General features: G+C 44.0%; 1 protein-coding gene across 1 annotated transcript in view; it reads left to right on the top strand.

Annotated features, from left to right (window-relative positions):
• Positions 1-17119, top strand: part of DOK6 (docking protein 6) — a 229008-nt gene that overhangs the window by 192119 nt on the left and 19770 nt on the right. The window contains exon 7 of the mRNA XM_054381801.1: positions 1976-2093. Within this exon, the coding sequence (XP_054237776.1) occupies positions 1976-2093 (118 nt within the window). The remainder of the gene's footprint in view (positions 1-1975; positions 2094-17119) is intronic.

Genomic DNA, 17119 nt, shown 5'->3' with positions numbered 1-17119 from the left:
CATAGAATCATAGAATTGTTAGGGTTGGAAGGGACCTCAAGGATCACCTCCCTGGACAACTTGTTCCAGTGTCTCACCACCCTCATGGTGAAGAATTTTTTCCTAACATCCAATCTGAATCTACCCATTTCTATTTTCGTTTCATTCCCTCTAGTCCTATCCTTACCTGACAACCTAAAAAGTCCCTCACCAGTATTTTGTGTAGTATTTTGTGATTTTTTTCCTTCCATATTTGATGAAAAAACTCCCTAAAATGTCATACCAAGGTTAGAATAGATTGTGTGCTTCTTTAAACTACTCATTCCTCACTGTGATGCTCAAGTACCTTCGTCATCCTCGTAGCTCTCTGTTGGATTCTCTCTAGCAGATCCCTGTCTCTGTTGAACTGGGCAGCCAGAAACTGGACACATTATTGCAGGAGTGGTCTCAGCAGGGCAGAGTAGAGTTTAAATAACTCATGTTATTGAACTGGGAACTTTTACCTTGCACCAACCATCCTCCTCCTCCCCTTTGCAGCAAAATAGTTGAGGTAAGTGGTTGAGGCCCCATCCCTGGAGATATTCAAGGTCAGGCTGAACAAGGCTCTCAGCAACCTGATCTACTTGAGGATGTCCCTGCTTATTGCAGAGGGGGTTGGACTGGATGACCTTTGGAGGTCCCTTCCAACCCAGACCATGCTATGATTCTATTTCACTATATGGTAGTGGACACCTGAAATATATTTCTGGACCCCTCCTTATCTTTGAGGCATAACACACAGAGCAACCTTCTTTACAGTTGTAAAGAAAAAAAAAACAAAAACAACTAAATAGTGATATTAAATTCATATTTCCTGTCTACAATTCTCATTACTCTTCTGTGACCTACTTCTCTGGCTATTTGTTTAAAGACTCTAATGAGAATATGAAACAAGCTGGGTTTTGGTGTTTTTTTGTCTGTAATAAACTAACCTATTTCCAGAGCATATCTGTGAAAAAGAAACTGTCTTTATTGCAGAAAAAAAATCAACAACAAAACAAACCACCCAAAACCTGAATGAACTGCATATTGTTCACTTCTTCTCCTGAAGCCAAATGTATTTGCTGTCACCTTCAGTGTTTTGACTTTTTTAATGAAAAAAAAATATATAATGATATATAAATCATTAGCATAAGGTTAAAAAAGTCATTAAAAATTCTGTCAGTCACAAGAGTAGATGTAGAGAAATTAGGACATAGTCCTGTGTCCTAATACTGCTGTGCTCTGCCCTGCTGAGACCACACCTGCAATACTTTGTCCAGTTCTGGGCTCCCTAGTTCAAGAGAGACAGAGATCTGCTGGAGAGACTCCAACAGAGAACTTTGAGGATGATGAAGGGCCTGGAACGTCCTCTGCTATGAAGAAAGACTGAGAGCTCTGGGGCTGTTTAGTCTGGAGAAGAGAAGGCTGAGAGGGGATCTGATCTATGTCTCTGAATACCTGAGAGGTGTGTGTCAGGATGAAGGTGGAAGGCTGTGGTGGTGCCCAGTGACAGGACAAGGAACAGCAGGTACAAGCTGGAACACAGGAAGTTCCACCTCAACATGAGGAGAAACTTCTTCGGTGTGAGGGTGCTGGAGGCCTGGAGCAGGCTGCCCAGAGAGGTTGTGGAGTCTCCTTCTCTGGAGACTTTCCAAACCCACCTGGATGTGTTCCTGTGTGTCCTGCCCCGGGTGATCCTGCTTTGGCAGGGGTATTGGGCTAGATGATCCCTTCCAACCCCTATCAGTCTATGATCCTACAATTCTAATGAACCTCAATGCTCAAATATACATCTTCGTTTTCCTTCTGAGCGTTCCTGTTGCTGGTGCTTGCACCACAGTTTCACTGACTGTGTAAATCCTGTGGTAACCCAGGAAACAAACAGTATTATCTTAACAGCATTGCTTCAATTTGCAGTTGTCAGATTGTCTGTGGTTGTGTGAACTTCCATTTACGTTTGCTTTCTGGTTTCTAGCTCCAGACCAGTCTGTCTGAACCAATGACGCTGTCCAAGTCAATCTCCCTCCCTCGTAGCGCCTACTGGCATCACATCACTCGGCAGAACAGCGTGGGAGAGATCTACAGTTTACAAGGTAAGCCCAAGTCCTCTCTCAGTGAATGACAATGCCATTAGCTTCTTTCCGTTGGGCCAGGATTCATGCAAATTGTTTTTATTTGCACTGCTTCTTTTCTCTCCTTTCCATGGGATCGATTGTCAGGAAGCTCAGCAGGATTCCCAAATTTACATAAACCAGGTTTCTTGGAGTCATTTTGTGAGCTAATGGTGAAAATTTTCCCCCAGAATCACCACATAGAGCTGTGCAGAGCATTTGGCTCAATGTGGCTTCTCAGTAGCTAATGAATGGCAGATTGGTTTAGTGTTTCCTTCCAGTGAGACTGTGTGTGGATTTGGGCAACCTCAGGGTGCACAATTAAATCTACATGAAGTGATTACATCAGTTTTAAGGGTAGAACAAAATAATTCTGGGAATAAGAGCTATTTTTGGTCAACAACCCCAAGCAACAGAACAGACCTGGGGCAGAGTGGCTGGAAAGCAGCCCAGTGGAAAAGCATCTGGGGGTGCTGGAGCCAGCAGTGTGCCCAGGTGGCCAAGAAGGCCACCAGCATCCTGGCCTGGAATAAAACCTTTGTGTGCCCAGCAGGAGCAGAGAAGTGATGGTGCCCCTGTATCAGGCCCTGGTGAGGCCACAGCTTGAGCAGTGGGTTCAGTTCTGGGCACCACAGTATAGCAAAGGCATTGAGGTGCTGGAGGGTGTCCAGAGAAGGGCAACGAGGCTGGTGAGGGGTCTGGAGCACAAGCCCTACAAGGAGCAGCTGAGGGAGCTGGGGGTGTTTACCCTGGAGAAGAGGAGGCTCAGGGGAGACCTTATTGCTCTCTACTACAACCTGAAAGAAGATTGTAGACAGGTGGAGGTTGGTCTCTTCTCCCAGGCACCCAGTGGCAGAACAAGAGGACACAGTCAGGGGAAGTTTAGGCTGGAGGTGAGGAGAAAGTTTATCACAGAAAGAGTAATTGGCCAGTGGAATGGGCTGCTCAGGGAGGTGGTGGAGTCACCGTCCCTGGGGGCGTTCAAAAAAAGGTTGGATGTGGCACTGGGAGACATGGTTTAGTTGTCAGGAGGTGTTAGGTATTTGGTGATAGCTCAGACTTGATGATGCCTGAGGTCTTTTCCAACCTGGTTGATTCTGTGATTCTGAGAAGGGCAATGAGGCTGGGGAGGGATTTGGAGGGCATCTCATAGGAGGAGTGGCTGAGGGAGCTGAGGTTGATTAGTGCGGAGAAGAGAAGGCTGAGGGGAGATCTCATTGCCTTCTACAACTACCTGAAAGGTTGGAGTGAGGCTGGGGTTGGTCTCTTCTTCCAAGGAACCGGTGATAGGAGGAGAGGAAATGAGCTTAACTTGTGCCAGGGGGGGTTAGATCGAGATTAGGAAAAAAATCCTTTACTGAGAGGGTGGTGAGGTGTTGGAACAGGCTGCCCAGGGAGGTGATGGAGTCACCATCCCTGGAGGTGTTCAAGAAGCTGTAGATGCAGTGCTTCAGGATCCAAGTTAGTAGTCATGGTAGTGGGGTTAGGGTTGGACTTGATGATCTTGAAGGTCTTTTCCAACCTTAATGATTCTGTTCTACTCTATGAGTTTGCTTGGCAAATCCTTCATATAAACTTGAATAAGTTACAGGCTTTCTATATATACATACCATCTTTTTTTGGTCTCCATTTCTCTTTTATATGTTTAGATTCTAAGCTATTTACTTAAGACTTTAAATGCTATAATTAACATAACTTGATGGTTATGATGACGATGGTGATGATGATGATGATGATGATGATGATGATGATGATGATGATGATGATGATGATGATGATGATGATGATGATTCACTGCTCTTAGACTGAAATTGATTTGTCCCTTTTAGGAAACTGAAATGAAAATATTACATTTAAAATGTAGTCCTTAGTGGTTATTATTGTTTTCACTTTAAAATAACAACTTCTCATTAGCACATTCCTCTGTATTACTTAGAAAGGGCCTAAGGATTTAGTTCCCTCTCTTTATCATCTGCTTAAAGAAGCAATTTGCGTTTCATAGGAGTTTGGAAACTGCTCACAAACACAAGTTCCTGTGTGACCTACTGTAGGTGATCCTGCTCTGGCAGGGGGAGTTGGACTGGATGATCTCTGGAGGTCCCTTCCAACCCCTAACATTGTGTGATTCTGTGATTTAAGGGAATGTAGTGCACGGTTTCATGAAAAGAGCTGGACTGCAGTATACAGATGAGAGACATGAAGGGGTTTGGTTTGTATATTATGATTGCAATTACAACCATAAAATCTCCCTGACCATGGTAGGGAGGTTGGAGTAGATGATGTCTAAGGTCCCTTCTAACCTAAGCCGTTCTAGGATTCCACATTGCTCCCTGATGATGTACCAAGACAAGCCACCAGCTTTGGTGCAACATGGTGAGGGGTTGGAACAGGCTGCCCAGGGAGGTGGTGGAATCACCATCCCTGGAGGTGTTCAAGAAGCTGTAGATGAGGTGCTTCAGGATCTAATTTAGTAGTCATGGTAGTGGGGTTAGAGTTGGACTTGATGATCTTGAAGGTCTTTTCCAACCTTAATTATTCTATGAATCTACAAAGTAGTTCAGTTTTACCAGTGGGATAAGTTTTGTCTCACTCTCATTGCACAGCTTTTGTATGCGAGGATATAATTCACAAAATGACAGAACGTTAGTGGTTGGAAGGGGCCTATGGAGATTATCTGTCAAATCCCCCTGCCAATGCAGGGTCACCTAGGGCAGGCCACACAGAAACACATCCAGGCAGGTTTGGAAAGTCTCCAGAGAAGGAGACTCCACAACCTCTCTGGGCAGCCTGCTCCAGGGCTCCAGCACCCTCACAGTAAAGAAGTTTCTCCTCAGGTTGAGGTAGAACTTCCTGGGTGCTGGCTTGTTCCCATTGTTCCTTGTCCTATCACTGGGCACCAATGAAGAGAGCCTGGAACCTTCATCTTGACACCCACCCCTCAGATATTTAGAGACATTGATCAGATCCCCTCTCAGCCTTCTCTTCCCATTTTCTGTAACAAACATCTCTTTGAAGCTTCTGCTGAAAGGAATACTTAAATGTGACGTGTTTGCACAGAAGCTTAAGGGACTGCAAAAACCACCTCTTTGTCCTAATAACTGTTGCTACTGGTAGCGTTTGCACAGCAGAGACCTAACAGTTGTCAAAGTGCTTCTTAGATGTAGATGGAAGGTGAGTAGCAAGGAAGCAGATTGTGAGCCTCACTTCAACCCTCACCCTAGTACAGCAGCCAGCTAAGACGAGCTGTTGCAGAGGGAAAAATCACTTGCTGCTGCTGTGACCTCCTCTGAACTCAGAAAGGTTTATTACACCTTCAGAGTTTGCTTTAGAGAATATTCCATCCAGCTTGGCTCTGCACTTCATTTGTATTTATGTATTTACTTGCAAGAAACAAACCTGAGAATCTCCACACATTCCCTCTGAACACCTTGCAAACTCTCAAATGAAATAACCAGAGGGGTGTCTACCCGTATTCAGATTACTGTCAATAGCAGCAAAGTAAGAGCCAAACTCACTGTTAACTACAGTGTAAAAGTCATTCCACAGTGGCAATTATTTCAGACTTGCAGTCTGAAGTGACTGGAATTTAATTAATAACAGCTCCTGATGTAGAAGGAGACATGAGTACGTGCTCATGCTACCTTAGATAAATTGGCTCTCTGGGAGTTACTTAGCAGTCAGATTTAACTTAATTAGTAGTGTGAGTTGATCTGATAATGAGTGTGCTGTGGAGTAAGAAGGTGAGGTATTTGGTGATTTATCTTTTCATTTTTGTTAAAGAGTAGGTTTCAGGTGAGAAAAGGCAGTGCAATAAATGGGCATTGGGTTTGTCATCCTCCATCTACCCATGAAAACATTTACGTGTAAAGCCCTGAAAAGATTAAAACAGAATAATCACAGAATGTTAGGGGTTGGAATGGACCCCAAAAGATCATCCAGTCCAACTCTCCTGCCAAATCAGGATCACCTAGGGCAGGTCACACAGGAACACATCCAGGTGGGTTTGGAAAGTCTCCAAAGTCTCCACAACCTCTCTGGGCAGCCTGCTCCAGAGCTCTATCACCCTCACAGTGATAGTTTTTCCTTATGTTGCAGTGGAACCTCCTCTGCTCCAGCTTGCACCCATTGCCACTTGTGCTGTTACTGGACATAACTGAGCAGAGCCTGACTCCATCCCTTCACATCTTTATCAACATAAATGATATGTTGATATCCTCAGGCTCCTCTGCTCCAAGCTAAAGACCCCCAGCTCCCTCAGCCTGTCCTCAGTAGGGAGATGTTCCACTGCCTAATAGTGCTACAGAAACATAAGTAGCACAAAATATCCTGAGATTAGGTGAGCTGGTGTCTGGTTTTGCAGCTTTCTTCCACTTGTTTCTTCCTTGCACCCTTTCAGCTCTTGATTGCACTGCTAAGATAAAAGCAGCAATTTAGCTGTCTAATTAATCTTGTCAATGGGAACAGCCTGGTGGTTGGCTTTTACCAGTGGCAGCACGTTGCCACCACTATTCACTTCAGATTTCACAGTGTAGTGCTGGAGGTCTGACAGAGTTTCCATCCATGCCCTGCAGCTGCTGTAGAGGTTGTGGCAAAAGGCCTCATTAGCTGACAGAGTGGTAGCCTTTCAGTGCTGCACGTGGCCTCTCCTCTCCAATCTAACACAACACCAGGGCCTGTGGCAAGCTCCAGCACTGCACAACAAAATGGAAGGGGAGTTGATGCCATGCCAGAAATCAGCACAAAGTCTTTACAGCCATCAGGTTAAATTCTAATCAAACTTCAGTGTTGGAGCAATATTACTTAAAATCACAACTGATACCTGTGGCTTTACAAATCACACTGCCTCTCTCTGAAGTGTATGGATTAATAAACCAGATCTTGCTTTTAACTGCAATTCAGACATCCATAGAATTGTCAGGGTTGGAAGGGACCTCAAGGATCATACACGTTCCAACCCCCCTGCCATGGGCAGGGACACCTCACACTAGATCAGGTTGCTCAGAGCCACATCCAACCTGGCCTTAAAAACCTCCAGGGATGAGGCTTCCACCACCTCCCTGGGAACCTTGTTCCAGTGTCTCACTACCCTCATAGTGAAGAATGTATTCCTAACACCCAATATGAGTCTAGCCATTTCTGGTTTTGCTCCCTTCCCCCTAGACCTAGTATCCCCAGAGATTTTTATCATGATATAGTTTAAATAACTGAGGAAAAAAAGGAAATTACTTAGTGGACTTGGCAGCTCCAGGTTAACACTGGACTCAGTGATCCATCAGTACCTGAAAGGGGACATCTTCTACTAGATCTTCCACTCAGAGCCTTGTCGAACCTGACCTTGGATAGCTCCAGGGATGGATGCTCAACTACCTCTCTGGGCAACCTGTTCCAGTGTTCCACCACCCTCATGATACAGAACTTGTTCCTAACATCCAATCTAAATATTCTCAAATTCCAAACCATTGCCCCTTGTCCTATCAATGCAGGCCTTTGGAAACAGTCCCTCTGCAACCTTCTTGTAGTCCCCTTTAGGTCTCCCTGGAGCCTTCTCTTCTTCAGGCTCCGTCAGCCTGCCCTTGTAGGAGAGGTGCTCCAGCCCCCTGTTCATGCTGTTCCTCTGGACCTGCTCCTTCAGGTCCATGTCCTTTCTGTGTTGAGGGTTCCAGAGCTGGACACAGTACTCCAGGTCTCACCAAAGAAGAGCAGAGTGGCAGAATCAACTATCTTGTCCTGCTGGCCATGCTTCTTCTGATGTAGCGAAGGCTGCTGTTGGCCTTCTGGGCTGCAAGTGCACATTGCTGGCTCCTGTCCAGCTTCTCATCCACCAGCACCCCCAAGTCCTTCTCTGAAGGGCTGCTCTCAATGTCATTATCCCCTGGGCTGTGTTGATATCGAGGATTTCCCTGACTGCTCACCACATTTTGTTTTAAACCCCTAACACAGTAATTAAATTACATTGAAAAATGCTAAAATACCTGTGAAGAGCTAGCGTCTCAACTTTTAAATTTAGTGAGGAACTTTGAGAAAGTTCTTTAATGGGACAGGTCTTAAGCTGGAAGCATCACTTAAGCTTATAAGTGCAAAACCACAGAAATAAAAAAGGGCCTCAGTGAGTTCTATAGCAATTTTGCCATTGATGCAGTTATCTTGTTTTTCACACTAAAGATTCAAGGAAAAATAGATCTACTTTTGCTAATCCCTGAAAACATTCAAAGATTAGACTTGCTGTGTCCCTGGGCAGCCTGCTCTAGTTGGAGGTCTCCCTGCTGACTGCAGGGGGGTTGGACAAGATGCCCTTTGAGGGTCCCTTCCAAGCCAATGCAATCTGTGAATCTGTAAGCAAAAGAGATGGTAGATCTCCCTCCTCTTTGGTCTTGTCTTGCCCCTTGTCCTTTTTCCTTGTTAGGTGAGAGCTCATCCTTCTGTTGCCTTTTTAATACATTTTAAGTAGAATACTATGTATTGTTAACCCGTTGAGCTAAAAGGGTTTGTCTGTAAAAGGAAGACAAAACCCATACACAAATGACTTCTCCCAGCTATGTTTCCAGTCTTTTCAAAGCAGAAGCCCTGATATGTCATTAAAAATAATCAGAGAATATTCCAGTTGCTAAATATTTAGAAGGGTTTGAGTCATCTTGTTCAACCCTCCTTAACTAATCCTGCAGGAGTTTCCAATGTGGGCTGCTGCAGTTTTCTGCAAATTAAAGGATGTAAAATAAATGGAGGACAGTCATCTTTTTGGAAAGATGGGAAAACATTCCCATTGTTTGTTCATATGCCCAGCAAGAGCGTACAGAATCCATTCCCCCATCTAATCTTGATGCCAGAATAATGTGAATGGCACAAAATGTTAGAATATATCCATTATATAAACCTGATCACTCAGTAATGTTTCATTAAGTGTCTCCCAGCAGCTAAAGCTGAAATGCTTTATTGCCTTGCCACCTTCCCATTTCCTCTGCTGAATCTCATCAGGACTTTCACATTAGTAAATGAAGCCTATAAAATGTGAAGTGTGAGTAAAGGACACCTGAAACAAAATACTTACTGAGCAGGAACTACATCAGAGGTACAAAACGACTGTATTAGGGAACTTCTCAACTCTTAGGCAGCACAGTGAATCCTTTTGAGCTCTGAAATTCTGTGCAAAGATTCTGCAGCACTAGCCTGTGTTTTAAATGGCATATTGGGAGTGTCTTCCTCCAACACTAGTAAAGAAGCAGCTCGTTTTGTTCAGCAGTGATTGCTATAGCTAATTAAAGGCATTACTGATGAGCTGTGAAGAGTGTCTTGACATATTCCCTTTCATTCTGATAGATGGTTGCTGAGGTAAGAGGTTCTTACAGTTATGAGCCATGAAAAATAGGGAGGAAAAGCCAAAAAAAAAGATTAATAAAGCATATTCTGTTGTCAAATTCATAAGATCTGATTGCATGTAAGGCCTATATTGTGATCTTCTTTCTCTCAGAGGATGATGGTCTTCTGGTGAGATTATTTGGCAATGAGGTTATTCTGTACTAGATGAGAAAGCATAGAAAGCAGCTTCATAGAATGGTTTGGGCCATCTAGTCCAACCCATCTGCAGTCAGTGGGGACATCCTTCACTCGATCAGGTTGCACAGAGCTCTGCTGAGCCTCACGTTGAATATCTCCAGGGATGGGGCCTCAACTCCCCTGGGTAACTTGTTGCAGTGTTCCACCAGCCTCATAGTGCAGAACTTGTTCCTCACATCCAATCTAACTCTGCTTTTCTCTCATTTCAAACCACTGCCTCTCATCCTATCACTGCAGGCCTCTGGAAACAGTCCCTCTGCAGCCTTTTGGTAGCCCTTTCAGGTACCGGAAGGCTGCTAGTAGGTGTCCCTGCAGCCTTTTCTTCTCTGGGCTGAACAACCCCAGCTCCCTCAGCTTGTCTTTGTAGCAGAGGTGCTCCAACCCCCTGAACATCTTTCTGGCCCTGCCCTGTACCCTCTCCATCAGGTCCATGTCCTTCCTGTGTTGCTGGCTCCATAACTGGATGCAGTACTCCAGTATTGGATTGACTGAACAAGATTGGGTTTCTGTTCTATCAAAGAGAAGATTTAAATGCTTATCAATTGTCAATTTTGTGAAAAGTGGGGTTTTTTTCTATCAGATGGTTTCAGCAATAAATCTGAATTACCCTACCTCTGACTATCTTACCTTCTGTTAAGTGTTATCACAGAATCAAGAACATTGTTCAGGTTATTTGTCTTTTCAAGCAATCTGGAACATTTCAATGCTAACAAACCAGATTTCATAGTCAAATTATTGCTCAAACTCATGGAGGCCTTAACCCCCACTTAAACAATATTTGTGAATATAAATACCTGGGCAGAAAGATTTCTTTTCATTATTGTCTTTTTGCAAGAGCTCTTTCTTTTTCTTTTCTTTCAATAGAGTTCTTTTTAAATAAAGGGAAAAGGATTGAAACTGATTCTTCTGTAGAATGTGTTCACATATTTTTTTAGTCTAGAAACAATCTTTAAAGTTTTGAAAATAGGCTGGAGAAATAGGAAGGAAGGATGTTAATAATGACATCAGCTTTGCCAGCAGTAATGAGGAAAGAAGCCAAGCCCAAGAATTTCAAGAGCAATTGATTGTGTTTTGCCTTAAGTGGAAAAAAGATCCAACATCCTAATGTTTATGATATCAAATGGGATTATATATATTGAACTCTTTGTCATTTGCTAGAACATTGTCCTCACTGCCTCTTATTTGGTTATTATGAAGTTTAAAATGCATCTGTTTCAGAAAGACCTTGGAGTCCTAGTGGACAGCAAGTTATCCATGGGATAGCAATGTGCCCTTGTGGCCAAAAGGGCCAGTGGTATCCTGGGATGCAGCAAGAAAAGAAGTGTCCAGCAGGTCTAGGGAGGTTCTCCTCCCCCTCTCTTCTGTCCTGTTGAGACCACACCTGTAATGCTGTGTCCAGCATTGGGCTCCCCAGTTCAAGAGAGAGAAGGATCTGCTGTATAAAGTCCAACAGAGAGCTGCAAGGATGATTCAGGGACTTCTCTTCATCTCTCCTATAAAGAAAGGCTGAGAGCCCTGGGGCTGTTTAGTCTGGAGAAGAGAAGGCTGAGAATGGATCTGATCTATCAATATCCGTGGGGTGGGTGTCAGGATGAAGGTGCCAGGCTCCTTGTGGTGGTGCCCAGTGACAGGATAAGCAACAAGAGGTACAAGCTGGAACCCAGGAAGTTCCACCTCAACATAAGGAGAAACTGCTTTAGTGTGAGGGTGCTGGAGCCATGGAGCAGGCTGCCCAGAGAGGTTGTGCAGTCTCCTTCTCTGGAGACTTTCCAAACTAACCTGCATGTGTTCATGTGTGGCCTGCCCTGGGTGATCCTGCTTTTGGCAGGGGGCTTGGACTGGATCATCTCTAGAGGTCCCTTCCAACCCCTAACATTCTGTCATTCTAGATGCCATATACATGAACCTCAAGTTTCTCTGATTGCCTTGCAGGTGTATCTCACACAGCAATATGATGGTGACAATATTTGTGGCACACAACATACAGTCTGTTAGTACAGACCTATTTATTGTCATGGCAAGGCAAATTTAAGCACAATGTTCAGCTTAATCGAGTCTTAAGACTGTATTGTTTATAACTCCACATTAAATTCAGCACTGCAGAACTGATTAAAAAATCATAGCATTATTCAGTTGAGAGAGAGAGAAAAAAATAACCTCCAAAAATCTTAGAACATCATTCAGTCTCTGTTTGTTCAAAAAAATCCTTTTCATCTTGGTGGATTCTTACATGCTGCCAACTTTTTATTTGATCAAAATGATACACCACAAGAAACGAAGATAAATTTCACAGGAGTGAGAGCAGTGAATAACAATAAGAAATTCTTCCCAATGCAGAGTTAGCAAAATTTCACCAAAATGAAAGTTTTTCATCTTTTCCAAAAGTGAAGTTTGCCAAATCCTTCAGTTCCATGTTTGAATACTAAAAAGAATTTGCTGTTTAGCTGCTGGATGCTTGTTTATTCTTCATAATTCTTTGAAGATGCCTTTTGGGAAAGGATTTTAATCAAAGGCTCATTGCCCTGAGCTTAGGAAAGAATTTGATACTCTATTATCAAGCTATATGGAAGACAGGAAAATGCAACACCAGACTAAGAGAGACTGACTGACATCACTTACCCATTCAGATACTGGAAGGCTGCTCTAAGGTTTCCCTGGAGCCTTCTCTTCTCCAGGCTGAACAGCCCCAACTCTCTCAGCCTGTCCCCATAGGGGAGGTTCTCCAGCCCTCTGATCCTCTTTGCGGCCTTTCTCTGGACCTGCTCTAGCAGTTCCATGTTCTTCTTATGCTTGTAGCCCCAGAACTGGAGGCAGTGCTGCAGGTGTGGTCTCACCAGAGCAGAACAGAGGGGCAGAATCTCCTCCCTGTGCTGCTGCTCTTCCTGCTTTGGATGCAGCCCAGCACACAGCTGCCTGCTGGGCTGCCAGTGACCATTGCTGGCTCATGTTGAGTTCTTCATCAACTGACATCCCCAAGTCCTTCTCCTGAAGACTGTTCTCAAGTCACTCTTCACCCATCCTATAGGTGTCCTTGAGATTGCCCCCATCCCTTGCACTTAGCCTTGTTGAACTTCCTGAGGCTGGCGTGGGCCCTGTCTGGATGCCATCTCTTTCTCCCAGTGTGTCAACCAGACCACACAGCTTGGTGTCACCCAAAAATTGCTGAAGGTGCCTGGGAATGAATAATCATCAGTGGGGGGCTGCCACTGCCAGCATTAAGCCCTCTTTTTTCTCTCCAAACTCTTTCTGATCCCTATGCAGCCACTGCAGAACGTTCCCACAGCTCAACTAGGTGCCATTTGCTTACAGTCACTATTAGCACACACTCAAAGTGTCTTACTTGATTAGTTGAACACTTAGGTGAGAGTTTGCTGATGGTGCACAAGTGTGCTTTCAACCTCCATGGTGAGGTAGGCAGTTACAGCTCTGCCGCTGGTCTGATCTTTTCTGAATGAAATAGAATTAAGAGGATTTTTTTCAGCTTCCAAGAGAAATGCTCTTCTCTGGCCCACAACATGGTTCATTGTTCTTGCATCTGACTAATTAAACAGATAAATGCTCTGTTTTGTTCTTTTCCATGCTGTACTTCTGTAAAATCATCATTATGGTGCTGTTTCATGGAAGTTAGGGAAAAGTGTATGAAGCAAGTTTTTGTGTTTCCCTAATTTTGCTACTTTTCATAGAATCATAAAGTCATTAAGGTTGGAAAAGACCTTTAAGATCATCGGAGTCCAATGCTAACCCAACTGCCATACTTATTGTATCTATAAAGCACATATTAAAAACCAAAATGGCAAAAAAATTCACAGAATTACAGAACTGCTTGGTTGGAAAAGACCTCCAAGATCATCGAGTCCAGCTGTCAGTGTAAGACCACCATGGCCATTAGCCACATCCCCAAGTGCCATGCCCACAGGTTTCTTAACACCTCCAGGGATGGTGACTCCACCACCTCCCTGGACAGCCTCACCACAGTGGCCTTTGTAGAGCCTTTTTTGAATGGAATTAATTTTTATTCTAATAGTTATGGGTATCTGTTGGGTTTTTATATATGAATGTATGTGCATTTTATATGATAAAATACCTGCAGAGTTGCTTTGGATTTAAAAGTCATCTGTGTCAAAAAGATTTCTTTGTACTTATTTTTTTTCTTTATATTTGATGTGATTAGGGGGAAAAAAAACAACAAAAGAAATCAAAACAACAGACCACCAAAACTTAGAATTTCTTTGCAGCTGTGGGAATGGTTTCATAAAGCCTTCTCAGTACCATCACACAGCATGAAATTCTCCCAACACACAGAGCACTGCAGGGTAGGTTAATACCTTGAGAATGGGTCCATCCCATTACACTGTCACTAAAGCAATATTCAGCCTCAACAGCAGAGGAGTGATGATGCCCTTATCTCCTTGCAAACAGCCCTTCTTCACTAGCAGCTCCAAAGCCAAACTCTGTGAGCTGCTGCTTGAAAGTATGGTGGCTGGTTTTTTTTTTTTTTATGCAGAAGTGATAGACAGAATTTGCTTTGAACCCTGTTCTTGCTGACCTCAGAAGAGTAAGTTCCCTTACTCTTAGAGAGAGTCTGACTCACCGTCTGCCTGCACAGCATTTGCAGTTCTCACCTGCCTGGGAAAGGATTGTTGAAGTATAGCAATTATTCTGGCATCTCTCATCTGACAGCCAAGCACTGTCCTGCACTGTGATGCTGGACTGTCTGTACAATTGCAGTGAAGGTGGATGTGTTAAGATCAGCCATGTCACGAAATGCTCATTGCAGTATGAAGAGTTCACTGATCATTGTACATAATTCTCATACATTAACAGCATGGTTTGGGTTGGAAGGGACCTTACAGATCATCCCAGTGACAGGACAAGGGGCAATGGGTGCGAGCTGGAGCAGGGGAGCTTCCGTGAGAACAGAAGGAAGAACTTTTTTACTGTGGAGATACAGCACTGAAAAGGCTGCCCAGAGAGGCTGTGGAATCTCCTTCACTGGAGATACTCAAAACCCACCTGGATTGAAGATACTCAAAACCCACCTGGATGCATGCTGGTGTGACCTACCCTAGGTCATTCTGCTCTGGTTGGGGGGTTGGATTTTATGATAATCTTCTGAGGTCCGTTCCAACTCCTGACATTCTGTGATTTTACTTCATTTGCATTTCTGTCATTCTAAATCTAATAAGATTACAGTGAGGTGATATAATAGTCATATAAACTCATAAATGTCATGGAATCATCACCTGTTATCAACATCTATGTGGTTTTGGACAAAACTACAGAGTTAACATGATGAGAACAGTGGATGTGATGACACAGTCTTAATATGATGCTTGAAACAAACGCTTGGAACAAAGGCACCCAGATGTTACCCAAATCCTCTCTGTGAGACCACAAGACAGGAGTTACAGCTATGAAAAGGAGTAAATCAGCTGAACACCTTCTCATAGGCATGGTAGGCTTCACTGTCACATGCAGTGTCTATCTGTGAACTACAATTAGAGGGCTCCACAATTGTGTATTTATTGTCATTATTGTCACTCAGAGACAAAACTGTACATCACTGCAAGTAAATGTGGTTCTTACCCTATGGAGACTTCAGATTTTCTGTAAATGGAAAAAAGTCAGGACTGGAATATGCTTACTTTGAGTGGAAATTCCATGGGTTTGGGAATAAGGAGTGTCCTCTAACAGAGGTTCCTGTATAAAAATTTCAGATGTTAGACTAAATCAGTGAAGGACAGGAATCAAGTAAGAGGAAGATTTGAAAATGCAAGGTCAGGTTAATTTGGTAGTCTGTAATATAGCACAGAGTCATAGAATGACTTAGGTTGGAAGGGACCTCAGAGCTCATCTACTCCAACCTCCCTACCGTGGGCAGGGATGCTTCTTAACTAGACTCAGTTGCTCAAGGCTTCATCCAACCTGGCCTTGAACAGTTCAAGGGAGGAGGCATCCACAGCCTCTCTGGGCAGCCTATTCCAGAGTCCAAGCACCCTCATACTGAAGAACTTCTTAAGATCCAGTCTAAACCTAATCTCAGCTTCAAAACATTCCTTCCCCCTTGTCCTGTCTCTACACACCCTTATGAAAAGTCCCTCTGCAGGATCCCTTCAGGCATTGCCCAGCCTCCTGGGCAACCTGTTCCAGAGTCTTACCACCCTCATACTGAAGAACTTCTTGCTCAGCTCCAGCCTAACCCTGCTCTCCCTCAGCTTCAAACCATTGCCCCTAGTCCTGTGACTAGACACCCTTATGGGAAGTACCTCATGTCATATTTCTTCCACTAGCTATGGGGCAGCTTGTTTATTCTCCTCTTGAAAAGAGTGATATTTTTCTCAGTGAGTTTATTTTCCTTCTCATTTACTTAGCTCATCTCAGTCTACTACTTGAGCTTCTCATTAAAGATGACTTCATGAAATAAATGTTTCCTTTGCTGCCAGTCCATTAACTGCTAATGGATAAGGGAGGGTTCTACAGTCTAAATAGTGCTTAACATCCCAGCCATTAAACCAGGGATGAAACAGTCAGTTTATGAAGGCCACAGATGTGGTCCCTCTGCTCCTTTGCAATCTTGGCACAACTATGTGGCTCATAGACCAGATGCCATTTGTGATCTGGAGGGACAGCAGTCACAAGACTGCATAAGTGCATCCATATCACAGGTAAAGAAGAAGGTAGGTGACAGAACGACTCCTCCAGACAGACCTTCAGACCAGTAGACAGAAGATCTTTAAAAGGAAAATGGGATAGACTACGCTGAGTGGTCTGTCAGGTATTAACAAACCACAAATTAAATCTACTACAGAGCAGCAGAAACACTACAGTGCAGCAACTTCTGTAACCTCTACTTTGATTCAGTGCCTTTGGAGAAGAGGAAAACAAGATGACCTCATTCCTGGTGATAAAGATGTGCAGGGCAGTGTGCAAAGGACAGGGGCAGGTTCTGCTCAGGGATGTCCAGTGACAGAACAAGGGGCAGTGGGGGCAAGCTGGAGCACTGAAGGTTCCATGAGGACAGGAGATACTTTTTCACTGTGAGGGTGCCAGAGCCCTGGAGCAGGGTGCCCAGAGAGGTTACGGAGTTTCCTTCTCTGGAGACATTCAAAACCCTCCTTGATGTGTTCCTGTGTGACCTGCCCTGAGTGATCCTGCTCTGGCAGGGGTTTGGAATGGATGATTCTGTGTGATTCTCTGATTATTAATCAGCCTCTTTTATAAACTGGAGTGGATTGGTCTATCTGGGATGCTGGGGAGAAAAAATATGTGCTGACAACTGCACAGAAACCATTTTCCTGCCTGCCCAAATGTTGAAGCCCTTCTCAATCTGAAGTGGTGACTTCAAAGGAGTGCTTGAGCACAAGGGTAACAGTGCTTGATAAGAGAAGTTGAGCTGTGCTGGCTAAACCCTTGTGACAGAGGAGCAGATCTGTCAGCTTTCCTGTCCTGACAATTCC

Source organism: Indicator indicator, chromosome 6 (assembly GCF_027791375.1).
Source record: "Indicator indicator isolate 239-I01 chromosome 6, UM_Iind_1.1, whole genome shotgun sequence".
NCBI classification, from domain to species: Eukaryota; Metazoa; Chordata; class Aves; order Piciformes; family Indicatoridae; genus Indicator; species Indicator indicator.
Note: the sequence above shows the minus strand (reverse complement) of the source record. Positions and strands in the feature narration are given on the sequence as shown.